The sequence below is a fragment of the Vipera ursinii genome, assembly GCF_947247035.1.
Source record: "Vipera ursinii genome assembly, chromosome: 1".
Lineage (NCBI taxonomy): Eukaryota > Metazoa > Chordata > Lepidosauria > Squamata > Viperidae > Vipera > Vipera ursinii.
The window spans coordinates 250,990,019-251,005,416 of NC_139512.1; the positions used below are offsets into that span (position 1 = coordinate 250,990,019).

The 15,398-nt window shown below is 36.6% G+C and overlaps 1 protein-coding gene across 2 annotated transcripts in view; it reads right to left on the reverse strand.

The window, feature by feature from the left end:
• Window positions 1–1,189: 1,189 nt before the first annotated feature.
• The window catches only part of HACE1 (HECT domain and ankyrin repeat containing E3 ubiquitin protein ligase 1), a 45,319-nt gene continuing 31,110 nt past the window's right edge, over window positions 1,190–15,398 (reverse strand). For both annotated transcript variants that reach the window (XM_083368678.1, XM_083368677.1), the window contains exons 20-24: window positions 7,816–7,947; window positions 7,070–7,168; window positions 5,776–5,846; window positions 2,911–3,024; window positions 1,190–2,353 (exon numbers count right to left, since the gene is read on the reverse strand). In XM_083368678.1, coding sequence (XP_083224804.1) covers window positions 2,251–2,353; window positions 2,911–3,024; window positions 5,776–5,846; window positions 7,070–7,168; window positions 7,816–7,947 — 519 coding nt within the window. In that variant the 3' untranslated portion in view covers window positions 1,190–2,250. The remainder of the gene's footprint in view (window positions 2,354–2,910; window positions 3,025–5,775; window positions 5,847–7,069; window positions 7,169–7,815; window positions 7,948–15,398) is intronic.

A 15,398-nucleotide genomic window follows, 5' to 3' on the forward strand; every position in this document is an offset into this window, starting at 1 on the left:
CCAAATCCAGTCTGAACATCTGGCTGACTGTTCGATGATCAATAACAAAAAAGTTGGAAGGGACCTTGGAGGTCATCTAGTCCAACCCCCTACTCAGGCAGGAAAACCTATACCATTTCAGACAAATGGCTGGCCAGTCTCTTCTTAAAAACTTCCAGTGTTGGAGCATTCACTGCTTCTAGAGGCAAGTTGTTCCACTGGTTAATTGTTCTAACTGTCAAGAAGTTTCTCCTTAGTTCTAGGTTGCTTCTCTCCTTGATTATTTTCCATCCATTGCTTCTTGTCCTGCCTTCAGATGCTTTGGAGAATAGCTTGACTCCCTCTTCTTTGTGGTGGCCTCTGAGATATTGGAACACTGCTATCATGTCACCCCACATCCTTCTCTTTATTAAACTAGACATACCCAATTCCAGCAACCGTTCCTTATATGTTTTAGCCCTCAGTCCCCTAATCATCTTTGTTGCTCTTCTCTGTACTCTTTCTAGAATCTCAACATCTTTTTTATGTTGTGGTAACCAAAACTGGATGTAGTATTCTAAGTGTGGCCTTACCAAGGCATTGTAAAGTGGTATTAATACTTCACGTGATCTTGATTCTATCCCTGTTAATGCAGCCTAGCACTGTGTTGGCTTTTTTGCAGCTGCAGCACACTGCTGGCTTGTATTTAAGTGATTGTCTACTAGGACTCCAAGATCCCTCTCATAGTTACTACTATTGAGCAAGGTACCACCTATACTATACCTGTACACTTCGTTTTTCTTGCCTAAATGTAGAACCTTACTTTTTTCACCATTGAATTTCATTTTGTTAGATAGCGCCCAGTGTTCAAGTCTGTCCGGATCCTCCTGTATCTTAAGACTGTCTTCTGGAGTGTTGGCTATTCCTGCTATTCCTATAAGAAGGTATTTTCAGTTGTGGCCCCAATTTTATGAAATGCTCTCCTCCTGAGGTTTCTAACCTACAAGAATTCCAAAACACCTCAAAGTAATCATGTTCCAATGGGCACTGGCCATTATATTAACTGAACAGGGGCTTTCATGTATTTGTTTATATTATTGATTTTTATTATGCATATAAGTTTTAGTGCATTTCTTTGTGGACAGTTGTACCCACCCATTTTTCATTTATGATGAGCTACAAATACTGTAAAATTGAATGAATAGATAAATAAAACAGGGAAAATGTATCAAACCTGTTCTACCTTATAACCCATTCATATCAATCTTAGTAAATGAAGCAAATGTTTGTAGTCTACTATTAGAACAAGCATAAAAAACACGGATACACATTAATATTGATAAACACAACTGACCAATGGTATTTTACAAATAAAATATTTCATTTTAATGACTATTTTTTTTCAAAGTTCAGGCACCAAGAAATGACTCCTTACCCAATAAAGGGAAATATTCCTTTAAAATAAATATACATGTTTTCAAAGGTCATGAAATTGCTAATAGTTCAGTTGTGACTATGTTGTGCATTAGAAATGTACAATACAGATTTTTTTTTATTTCCAGAAATTTAATTTTTTTGCCAATAAACCTTTTAAATGTTTAGATATTAAATAACTATAAAAATAAACAAGTATTTAAACGTAGCAGAAAAAAATAAATCACATTTGCTATTTTGTTCTCTAATTTTGTTCAATGTCCCCTGAAGAAAAAATAAATAAATATATGTCACTCTTTTGCATGCAGAAAAATACATGGGCAAAAAGTATACAATATTTCTAACATGTTTAGTATTTATGTCATCTTACAGGAATGAACAAGCCCTTGGAAGTTAAAGACAGTGATTTTCAGATCTCACACTAATCATGGAGGAGAATAGCATCTCTCTGGCTATATAACACAGTCAGCTAGTATTATAATACTTGACCGCAACCCCTACTAATGGCAAAGTTAGGGTGGAAAGGCAAACACATTTCACATCTGTTACAACTAGAACAGTTTCAGAGTGTTCCAATAAAAAAGAGAGATTAGAGAGATGGACTGGGATATATGCTATGTTTAATGGAGAAATAGCATTTAAAAACTGAATTTCAGAATTATCCGTAAAAATGCTTAACGGCATAGAGGAAGGAGAGGCCCTGTACCTTTTGCAACTTGTAAAAAATCGATGCTACCTATCAACTGAAAACCAAGACTTCTTCCTAACTATCACCGTCTCCTTCCTGTTGACAGATTGCTAAATTATTTTTGCCACGAGGAATTGCACATCAGCAATCAGAAATGTTGCCCCGTTTCATTATGCCATTGTATATCCATAGGTTCCACAATGTAATGCCACAAGAAGTCTGTCCTTAAGGATTTCTTTCTTAGGATATTCAGGCAACTTCAGCATATTGATACTGAAATAGAAAAAAAAAAGAATTCCCCATTAAAACGTGGCATTTGAAAGTAGAAATTTGTTTTGCATGAGGTAATTAATGTGACACCACGCTTTCAAATCAGCATTCAAATTCCTACTCGTCTGAAGTAAAGTATAAAAGAACAAATGCACCACACTTTCAAATCAGCATTCAAATTCCTACTCGTCTGAAGTAAAGTATAAAAGAACAAATGCACTGCACTGCAGTCCCCTTTAGTATTCCAATGTTATCTAGCCAAAAGAAAACAAAAAAATCCTTTACAAAATGAAAAAGCAATAGAGCAATTTTAAATTAAGGATCCTTCTAGTGATTTTGTACTACTGCCCATTAATACTCTACTGCAAGAGCTACATTTTTTCCCAACGAAATGGAAGACATAATGTAAATTAGGTAGAGTCAATTCTACATCAAAATTATCAGAAGCGAGTGTTTTATTAAGTTATGCAAGAGGGTACCTAGCCAAGTACTTGTCTGGGACCCCAAAGAAAAAGAATTTAAGGAAAACATTCTGTCCTTAATGTATTTCAATAACCTACCATGTACTTGATGTGGGTAGCAGATTTGGCGTATATGGCACAGCAGCAATCGTGAAATTTTGCAATCCACTACCACCCATTATATGGGCAAAGCCACCATGGGGCACTCTAGAACTGAAAAACATTGATGATAAGAAGTTTAAGAGAAACCGCACGCATCCTTAGTACATGAACCCTGCAATGACTTTTTAGAGAAGAACAGATAACAAGCTGAACTGAAATTAAAAAATACAACACTGTGCCAGTTTCCCCTCAAAGCTTTCACTGGAAGATCCACAGAATAGAGGTGATACATACTTTTATCAGCTTTTCAGAGGGGAGAAGGGAAAAATATGCAAGATTATTACTTCTATTAGTATCCCTGTGCTCTTTATTACATGTAGGTCAAATACATATTTTTCCAATACAGCAATCACATTTTCGGTTCTAAAACATCTAAGCAATACATCTACATTTTTATGCAACTAACATTTTCATTTGGGCAATGAAGCTATTGAAGTATGTGAAACACACCGCTAACCACTGCAAACAGACACTGAAAATGCATTAGTATGCTGCGGGATGAAATAGTAACTAAAAATCCATATAATATACAAGTTTGTGAGTGACAGAAATAAATTGTTAAGGCTGCTACAGTTCTAATATAAAGAGCAACTGTAAAGGTTCCAACTTCTTTTAAGTACTTACAGAACAAAAGTAATGGCTTTAGGGTAAAAATGAAGTTGCCTTCCTTTTAATATTGTTTTGTGAAATAGTGTCCTTCGCAGAGCTGTATTTCAATACATAACACTCTAAATAACAATATTAGTTACTGGTTTTCCTAATGCAGCATTTGGAAATGTTTTCTCTTAATTGGGCCAGAAATACACAGTGAAGAAAAATCCTTCATTAAGTATTATACAAACTTATATTAAAAAGGCTTAAAAGCAACCATTTCATGTTTATATTTCTTAAGAACTCAGATATATTGAGTTTTTATTTCACAAAGGAGACTGTGAGCGAAACTAGATTTTTGCAAAAGTCCAGCCTTCTTCACAGGACGCATTCCTAGATCTCAGAAACAATTTTTAGTGAAGCATGAAGAATGAGAGAAAAGAACCATAACAATTGGATTTCCCATCTTGTATAGCCATTGTTAGAAACAAGTCAACATGTCTACACTACTTTGCCAAAAGTCAGGTAATCACTTTTTCATTTCACATCACAAGAATTACAGAATAAAAAGGCATATAATTAACAATCTTATTGATTTTCCAAAAGCTTTTCTTATGTCATACATTCTGCTTTAACTTTTCAGTTTTGTCAGAAGAAAGCAAAGGCTTCATTATAATTGTAGTTCAAATATACACTACTTTGTAAAGAATAGTGGGACAAAAAAACTCCCCACTCTATCAGTGGGGTACAAGGCAACTTGTTAAAGCCTTAATCTGAAGAAGAGCAAACTGCATTGGATTAATCCATACTGCATTAAATCTGGGCTAGCACTGGCATCCATTTTCCCTTGAAAGAAGAAAGAATTTTGCCTGTCTGTCATTTGTCAAAGCCCCACACAGTGCTACTTGGTTTGGGATTGGCTTCCAGACTGGCCCAGATCTCAGATACCAACCAAGCTCCATCAGAAGCAGAAATTCAGATGCTCTTCTAAAACGTTTACTGAGCGCTGCTTTTAGCTGCTGTCTGTTTGGCAAAAATTCCACAAAGGAAATTTATTTTCTGCTGGGAGATACTCTTAAAGACTTGGAAAGCCTATTATTATTTTCTTGAGCCCTTGTTATCATGTAAAAAAAACAGCACTATGGAAGAAGATTCAGTCAGCAAGCCTCTACCAACTGCCTTGTTTTCATGTTTTTGTGTTTCTGGTGGGATCTAGTGGTCTGTACAATAGTTGGGGGGGACCCTAAATTATTGAACTATGTAATGATTCTATAATTATGTAATCATGCCCGCAACTGAGGATATTTCAAGCATCAGTCACTTTCCCCAAGAACTGTAAAGGTAAAGGTAAAGGTTCCCCTGCACATGCATGCTAGTCGTTTCCAATTCTAGGGGCCAGTGCTCATCTCCGTTTCAAAGCCGAAGAGCCAGTGCTTGTCCGAGGACATCTCCGTGGTCATGTGGCCGGCATGACTAGACGCCAAAGGTGCACGGAACTCTGTTACCTTCCCACCGTAGTGGTCCCTATTTTTCTACTTGCATTTTTACAAGCTTTCAAACTGCTAGGTTGGCAGAAGCTGGGATGAGTAACAGGCGCTCACTCTGTTATGCGGCACTTGGGATTCAACCCGCCAAACTGCCAACTTTCTGATCGACAAGCTCAGCGTCCTAACCCACTGAGCCACCACGTCCCTTATGATAGGGAGGTTTAATTTTCTTGGTTTTTAACTTTATAACTGGGGATACATATTCACTTTAATTTGTCTATGGAATACAGCGATCAATTTTTTTAAAAAAATCCACACAATTAAAAAGTTATTAGGCGAACTCTTTGACAGCAGGGTCTTGGCATTCTTACAGTAGTTATAGCTCTACTACTGGATCTTCAGGGCTAAAGATGGACCTCTGCAAGATGCTTTGACCGTAGAATAATTTTGAGCTTTGGTGCCAAGTTACTATTTCATTGTAAAACAACGAAACTAGTCCAAATGAAAAAGTATTTATTTGTTACAGTATTAGATCTATAATCTGATTTTTTTAAAAAAAACAAAACAAAAACTATTTGTTAGATATCCAAAATCGCAAGCTGCTATATGATCGAAAATCCATAGGTAGTTGTAGCAATATTTGCTGAAAATGTCATGCTCTTATCTGGAACAGAAAATGTTATGAATACTTTTCTACAAACAAGTAAAAACAAAATGCATTCACCTGCCAGTGACAAACTGCAATAGCAGCACCCGTTCTTCTTGAGTCAGTTCTTCTACAACTTCCCAAAACCACTAGAAAGAAAAATAAATAAATTTGTTTTTGTTCAGGTTTCTTCAGTTAAAACCTAGCTGCTAGATGCAAGCCAAAAGTTTAATGAGTTTCAAATTATAAACATTAAATCTTCAAAACAGAAGTTAACAGCTAATTTATCAACCTAACTCAATTATACGATTATAATTATATTACGTTCTTACATGACATAATTAGTACAGTTACAATTACAATACAACTGTATATAATATGCTATGTAATTATACTATATAACCTTTATATATTATTTAATTTTAATTTAATTTAATAACACTTATATACCGCCCTTCTCCCTGAGGACTCAGGGCGGTTCACAGGGCAGAATAAAATAGCGAATACAAACATTAAAACAGGATTAAACAATAGCCCTAGTTAAGAACAATATAAATACAACGCTAAAAACCCTCAGAAAAATTAAAAAGCGAGAGATAAAACAACCCCAACACTCCCCCTCAGGCTAGGCCGGCTTGTACAAACAGAAATGTCTTAAGATCGCGACGAAATGATCTTTAAAAAAATTAAGACAATATTCTTCAGGGGCATGAATGCAGTTTGGGATGTTCCTAGACATCTTCCATTATCATTTATTTATTCCATTATCATTTATTTATTATCAATTATTAGGAAGTTTTTATCAATTGCAATTCTTTCTGGGCAAGCGGAAACTGGCAATTTCTTACTAAAAGGCATGTTAGTTTTGAATATAGTTTGAAAATATCATGTAACCATATGTAGCTTCTAAGGTACTCATTTTGGTTGCCAACACAAATATGTAATACTCTGAAGCAGCACAGTTTTTGAATGCATTTCAGGCCAGATTCATTGCAATGACTTTTCAAATTCTGAACTATTTGCAAAATGAAAGTATGCAGGCAGATGAAAGGGCCTCTGCTATAATGCTATGTAGATTTATGTACCCATACATTTTATTTTTTTATTTCGTTTTTAATTTTTCCATTGTGCTAATAGGGATTTCTTTCCATGTTTTACTTCTTTAAAATGGTTTTGAAATCTGTCCTACAAATTCTTATTAATAAGCAGATACAAATATGACTACATTATGAAAATTGTATTTTGGTCAATTCAAACCAGTCCCGCTGTGCCTCATTTCCACAAAACGTGAACAGCCTGGAAAGACAGGTAATATGTTAAAAACAGGTGGGGGGAAGCAACTGGCTGAAATGTATACCATCCCATACTCTACCTGAATAACTGGGTCATCTCTTTCATAGCCACTTGTATATTCTGTATTTTTAATCCAGTCATTTACATCAATTTCTGGCATGCCTGAAAGCAACAATTCCTTTTAAAAAAAAGGAGAAACCAAATTTTGTTATGAATATGACAAGTTAAACTGGTCACCTTTTTAGATGGTTTATTTTTCTGAAGACTATTCATCTTTGAAAACATTATTCTGTTATGACATAGAATGATAGGATTTATAAATCAATATAGGATCAACTGTTGAACACAGAAAACCGAATGTGATATTTATATTGCTTGTAGTTATTTTATAAGAGTTAAAGTGTGATAGATTTAATATTTTATTGTTGTTTGCATAAGGTAGACTATGATTGTTTGTATTTTTAATACCCTGTATTGAGCTCTGGGAAGTCGGGGAGGGGGGAGGGGGAAGGGAGGGAGGTGTTGGGGAGGGCTGGGGAGAGGGGAGGGGGTTGGGAGGGGTTTTGTTTTATTTAAAAAATGTATTGTAAAACTTTTCAATAAAAAAAGAAAGAAAACCAAAAACTACAGTACCAGCATGTGCCTGGTTCTTTAGATTACATTTAGATTACAAAAAAGGCATATAAAATATTCTACTCACTTTCAACAAAATAAAGTGAAACTGTTGTCCAAATTAATAAGTTCAGTGTTCCAAAGTTGCTACATTCTGCACAACTAACTATAGAAATCATAAGGTGCTCAACCACACAATATAATTTTACTCACCAATTCATATTCATCAAAGAGTTGTACCAAAGAAGGAGGAATGAACATATGAAAACCTTGAAGAAAAGCATTTATCTGAGGCTGAATGGCTCTCGTCATTCGAAGCTCAGTAACAAGTTGGACATATTCAGCCTGAAAATTGTGAAAATATTTTTTTAAATTACTATATTTAATCTAATTAAATCAAATTTTATTTTTGTCATGGTTCCATTTACCTCCTTGTTGGTTTTCCCCCTTCTGGAACTTCCCCCACCCCACTCCTACCCTTATATTAGACAATTCTGGTAAAGGTTCAGTGTCTAAGAAAAAATATTACAGAATATTATTTTGACTTTTAAAAGCCATTGTGTAAGGATTTCTAACGGCCCTGAACAATGCAGAGCTATTTGCAGTCCCATAGTTCTATTGCAGATACAATTCCTTGACTGGAAGAAACATTTCATTCATTTTTTTTAATGGAAATGAAACTGAATATACACAGAAAACTATTTTCTAATGTGTTCTAAGTCTTTAAAATATAAAACTTATAAGGAGAGATTTTCCTTGGGCATACTTTGTTCACACACCAATTTCACTTCTCAAAAGAAAAGAAAATGTCACATTCTTGTTTATTTTTTGCAGTATATACCTGTAACACTTTTAATGTTCAACCACATCTATTTCTTTAATACATACAAAATATTTATATAAAATGAGGTTAAAGCGACAATTCTCTCCAGTGTGGCTTCTTGTAGAAAAGAAACTTATGTTTCAATTACACAATTACACGTTTCTATAATCAGAATTGTAACACTATATGATTTGTTTGATTTACAGAGTAAGATATGGAAATCAAAGCTCCCCAAAATTGCGCTAAGTACCCAAAAGTTTGCAAGGATCTCATTTCCTGAAATGTGGCAAAATGATTTTACGCTGTACAATTTCTTCGTCTTTCTGAAAATAATTTTGTAAGATTTCAAATAGGTGAGTTAAACCTACCTTAACACACATTCAGGTAAAAAGAAAAAAAACCCTCCAAAAACAAGGAAAACAACATCACATTTAAATGCTGCATCACCACTGCCTGCACTGCTTAGAGCAGGGCTTTTCAACCAGTGGTATGGGTACCACCTGTGGTACATTGGCACCTGGCAGGTGGTACGTGACCATCCTAGAAAACTGGTAGTGGGGGATGGGAATGAGCTGAACCAGTGGCAACACTGCATAAGCCTGAGCGAGAGATGGCTGGATCTGCAGGACTGTCAGGGCTCAGCGGAAGTGCCAGGATCAGCGCTTCTTTGGGGCTGTCAGGGCTCAATAGAAGCACCAGGATCAGCACCAGGCTCCAGCTGGAGCTTGGCGCTGATCCTGGCGCTTTTGCTGAGCCCAGAAGAAGCGCCGATCAGCTGGAATGTTGCAGCATCTCCAGGGTCTTGTGATTTACATTCAGATGCTTGGCAACCGATTCACATTTTTGATGGTCACAGTGTCCCAGGGTCATGTGAAGTGATCAAAACCAGCTGGAACCACCCAACAGATGGGGGGGAATAAAAACCAAACTCCCCCCACCCACCCCCCACCCCCTGCTGTCAATCCTCAACAGAAATGCTCACAACAATGAAAACCTCGGACAGGAAGAGCACCACTCTTCCTCCATAGCAGGCAGGTGTCTTTCTCAGCTGTGGCTTGGGGGGCACTTTTTTCAGTGCCATTGTAACTTCAAACAGTCACCAGGTGAACTGTTGTAAGTTGAGGACTACCTGTACTTCATCACTTTTTTCCTTTTTTTTTTTTTTGGTCATCAAGTTTTTGAAACCTTGCTAGGCATCCGGTGGTACTCGGATGTTGCCATATTCTAAAAGTGGTACAGTGGGTGAAAAGGTTGAAAAGCCCTGGCTTAGAGGCAAAAAAATAGTTTTTTTTAAAAAAAAAAGGAAGAGGGAAGTGCCCTTCCCCACCCAAAAAAAAAGTTGCACGGTAATTCGAGCAGAAAGGGAGGCAATTCAGCCAGGCTGAACTATACTGCCTCAATAATTTAAGCAATGTCTAGATTGAAAATTGTAGCAGTAGACACTTTCTGCAATTCGAACTACTATGGAAAAGAAATTCTCAGATAAGTTTATATTAACTTACAAGTATAATAGAGTTGATGATGATTAAAAAGAAAATAAACTAAATTCTCCTGTGAATCATGTTTATTTTCGTGTCAAACTTTTTTTGTAAAATCTATACTCTGGATCAAGAGAGGCATTTAAATGCCTTCCAGATATATTTAGTTTCAGGTGATGACATCTCAAGTGATCTTTTGGGGACAAGAGATTGTAAGAACTGTAATTCAGCACCTGTGAGTGGTCTAAACTGTCTATTCTGGTATTAATTATAGTAATATCTTAAACCACAGAGCTAGCCAAGGCCTTTAAAGCCCTGGAGGCTAACCTCCTGCTCAGTGCAGGAATATAAATTAAAGTACCTCAGACAGATGGCTGTCTGGCAATAAAATAAAGCCAAAATAACATTTGGCCTTTTTTTGCAGCCACATCATATTGTGGAATCATATTCAGTTTGTAATCAAATGCTATTCCAAAATCTCTTCCACAAACACCATTACCAAGCCAAGTGAAACACATTAACTGCTAATTGATTTTGCTTTCTGTCAAGCTGAGGAACTGATACAATGATCCTCTTTTCTCCTCTACTTTCCCAGGGTCTCTTTGATGTCCCATCACATTTTTTCTGTAAGTCTCTTTTAAATTTCATTCACTGAGGTGGAGAAAATAAATGTAGCAAATAAAATGGAGGCTGCACCCTTCCTTGTCCTTTAGACATGGTCGGGGTCAAACCCCGTTTCTTTATCTGCCTAATCCCACGGGACTCAAACTGACCTTCCTTGCCCTCAGATAAAACCTCCTGTAATCACAACTAGATCAAAAACGAGAAGCCCCCTCACCAACTTTCAGTACATTGCAAGGGCAGCCCTAAGAGGAAACCTACAACTATCCATCCTCCATCAGCTGATGACCTCAAGACTCCATCACTTTAATAATGGACTTGCTCATCTCTTCTGCACTCCTTAAAAGCTACTTTGCCTAAGAATAGAAATAACCCGTTACATGGACAAGGATCTTCCCAGCTCCCCCAAACTGACCAGCAAATCAGATTGCTAGGATTCCCCATCTTGTAGTCCCCAATTTCTATAAAACTCTTTGCTTTCGCATTCTTTTGGTCCCTTTTTCTTGCAGAGCAGGCACTCAACAATCTTAGCAATAAACATGGTTTCTGCTCCTTGATGTTGTACTCTCGTATTTCTGAACTGTTTTTCAACCCATTTCTCTAATCTATCAAGAACATTCTGCTTTTTATTTCTGCCTTCTAGAATACTTGTCATTCTACACAATTTTGTGCTATTAGTAAGTGTGCTGAATATTCCCTCCACTTCCTCATTAAAATAATTGAATCTTGGTTAGTACAGGGTCCAGAATGGAAACTGAGACACTCCACTTAATTCTTCACAACAATAAAGCATTTATAATACATTGTCAAGCTTAATGTTCATGCCATCCAGTCCACACTTCACTAGCCTGTAAAATCAGAATATCATGGAGTATTTTTTTCAAATGCATTGCTGAAACAAAGACATAGATATAGATTCAATATTTAAAGATATTGAAATTAGGTAGACTAGGTCATTGCAGGAGTCTAAAAAATATTTTTTTAACTTATTAATAATCAAATCTTGCAATCTATATGGATCATTTCTCCACTGAACAAAGTTATTTATGCTGTTCTCAACGTGAAAATAAACAATTTAATAAATGTTAAATATATTAAAAGCAAGAGGGAATAAATCTGCTTTTTCTGTATTTATTCCTACTTTCAATATGCTCTTCTTATTGCATGCACTTCTTATAAACTGTTTATAAGTTATATTTATCTAGACCATCTGGATCTTCCTTACTTTCTCCATAAAGGTGTCTGAGCCATAAGGCAATAAGATCATCGTGACCAAAATCAAGTACCAAGCTTGGTAATACAATTCACAGTTTGGAGAATTGTAGCTGCCAATCCACCTACCTGTTTTTGAACACTGAAGAATATCAAAATTAATCCTTGATTTTACACCATATGTGATTTGTTACTTGTTTATGTCAATCATTTAATCATTTGTTCTGAATATTTATTAGAATTGTTCAGAAAAGAAAGTTAAGTCTTAATATAATTTTAACTGCTGCTATCAATTCTTCCTAACCAAAACAACTTCAATTGCCTCCACTCTTAAAAGTCTAGCATTATATCTGTCGGGTGTAAACAACCAGACCCACGCTTAAAGAATTCAGTTAGCTATTTTATTACTCGAGCTATACACAGGAATCTTCTCAGACTGATAGTTTGCACTTGGGTAAAACCAAATAAGGTTCAGTCAAGGGGGGGACCAGACTTTGCCCTCTTATGCCCACATAGGGATTCTAGACTAAGTTCCCATTTGACTCCTCCCCAGCTCAGTCAGTTTGTCTCCTACATTATTCTTCTAAATCTGTAAATAATTAATTTTATAACAGTTTTATCAAATAAATTAGTAAATATTTCACCTTTTTTGCAGTGATGTTTTTAGGTATAAATGTTGTCTTTTTCCTTCTGTTTTTAAGTCAGCATTTGAGTTTTACTGTTGTTGATCTGAAAACCTGATATACATCTATATATATATATATGGTTTACCACTAATACTAAAAAATATTTTGAGTATGGGAATACAATATTATAACCATATAATTGCAAAGTATTTCTTATGCTACTAATTTAATTCCTAAAATTTTGCTTTCTTGTCTTATTTTCACTGCCAATGACTCTAATACCAATAGAGGAGACAAGGAAGGATATAGAGGACAACTTTGTCCTCAATATACTGTATTCTTTCATTTAAAAAAACTATTTACTGTTATCAGGCTTCTTATTCTTTTACATGCTGTGTATATGTGTAAAGAAATAGAGCCATAATTCATCTTTTTAAAAACTGAAAGCATGAAAGACCATTCCAAGTCATCAGAATCATTCTCTGAATCAAGAAAAAATATAGTTACTTTCTGATTTGAAAATTCATGTTATTGGTAACATCAGATATGTCTGATTTTCTTATGTATTTCTTTGGAACAAATTCAGCCTGATCAGAGTATATCACTTTACTTTAAAAAACATTTATGCTCTTTGTAAGCATTGCCATAAAAAGCCTGTAATCTACATTCAATAAAGAAATGACATATGACTCTGGATGGGTCAAATAATTTCATTCTGTGTATGAAAAACATGAAAAGTTCTCTCTATAGCAGGGGTGTCAAACTCAGTTCCATTGAGGGCCACGTAAGCATTGTGGTTGCCCTCAAAGGGTCCAGGAGGGCGTGGCTGTGATCGCGGCTGACTGACTGGGTATGCATGGCCGAGTTGGGCATGAAGAGCTCGACATCACTCATCTTGGGGGTGCCTGGGGAGGTGGGGGCTGAAAGGAATCCAAGGGTTGGGACTAGAGTGAGAGCTGGGGCCTGATCCACCAGAGAAGCCTACTCTGATGGCCGTGAGGATGGCTGCACAAAGACAGAAGGTAGGACAGAGCAGGCACATCTGGCAAACCGTATCGCGTACCTCCCCCCTGCTCCTTTGCCTCCAGCCCTCCAAGCAGCAGGCGCGGCGGCGGCACCAGCAGCAGGTGAAGGCAGAGGCACAAGCGGGGAGAGGCATAAAATCTGGCCCACCAGATGGCCACGTGGCTGCGTGCCCCATCTCAGCTGTGGCAGCTGCAAAGACAGAAGGTGGGGTGGAGCAGGTGTCTCTGGCGGGCCAGATCACATGTGTTTTCCCCCCCGCACTTCTGCTTCCACCTGCTGCTGGTGCCACCAACATGCCTACTGCTTGAAGAGTTGGCCCGGTGATCACAGCTGGCTGCAGAGCCCCCAGCCAAGGGACCGGCAGGCTGCAGCTGCTGCTGGACACCATTGGACCTCACATGCTCACTACCTATGTGCACAATAGGGGGCCAGGGGTGGGGCATCAGGGGCTGGTCCCTTACTGTCTCCGGGGCAACCCCATTTGCCAAATGTGAACCCATTGAGGGCCGGAATTGGCCTGTAGGCCTTGTGTTTGACATGTCTGCTCTATAGTGTTCCTGACTCTCATTCATTGCCTAATAGTTTAACCAAATTTTCTTGAAAGATTTCATAAGGGCGTTCTCTGTGGGCGCGCCTGCCCTATGGAATCAACTGCCAACGGAACTCCGGACTGCCCCCGACCTTCGTTCATTTCGCCGGGACCTAAAAACCTGGCTCTTTGAGCTATCTGGTCTGGACTGAGGGGTTTAATGTTTTTAAATTGTGATTTAATTTTTGTGGCTAGACTTAATTTAATTTATTTTATTTTAATTTTATATTGGATTGTTTTTAAATTTTGCCTTGTAAACCGCCCTGAGTCCTTTGGGAATAGGGCGGTATATAAACCAAATAAATAAATAAATAAATAAATAAATAAATAAATAAATAAATAAATAAATAAATAAATAATGTATTGTAAAAATACCAATAGGTCCTAGAACATTATTCAGCTTTGTTTTTTTAATTGTTTCTTTCAGTTATATGTTGATTACAAACTGCTTTTTGTTAATATGTAAACTTCGTAAGCAATGTTTTGTTCACACATTTTCAATGTTTCCCAGATGATAGTTTACAGTATAATCTAAAATAATTGTTCCATCATCTCCTTTGTTATATAAACACATTAAGTTTAATTCCTAGACAGTTCTGAAGTTGTCATTTTATTATGTTCTTTAGAAACTTTTCTGACTCATGTACAATTTACTAGAGCTTTCTTTTCCCTCCTTTTGAAGACAGTCACAACCCTTTTACCCCTTCAGTCATTTCATACCTCACATATTTTTCCAGAAATTATCAAAAATAACACATAAAGGCATCCTCTCACACCTTAAGTGTAATTTATCTGGCCAAGTAAGCAGATATTTCCTCACCAACAACCCTCAAACTGCAGTCTTGCTCCCTTCATCATGTTCTTCACAGTTATCTGATAAACACAGACTCTCTTCTCAGAAAAAGGTTACATCACAACTGGATTTTTCAAAAATCAACACCTAAGCCTCCTCTGATATGAGCAAAGCAATTGCCTATGTTTAATGAATTCCATCTGCAAAGCTGTTTTCTACTGCCAGTGAAGGTTTACCAGTAGTAAGCAGAATTATACTACATGAAAAAATTTCACTATGCTTTTAAGTATGCTGTCATGCTGAAATCACTTGCTACACACATAAAATAATAGCATTGCTAATGCTATTGCATAATCAGAATATATGGAGCTTTATAAAATGACCTTTGTATAAAAAAGTCAATGCCAAAATTTTATTATTCAAGTTCTAAATGAAATAAAAAAAGGAAGAAATAAAAGAATTAAGAAAAAGATATTAATATGCTCAAGAGAGCCTTTTCAATACATTCACAATATTCAACTGGGCTGTACTAGTACGGGAAGATAGGAGCCTCTGCTTCTGCAATCTAAAAGTAAATCTCCATAATTAACTTCTATAATTGTAATCGATCCTCCTTTTTTTTCCGACA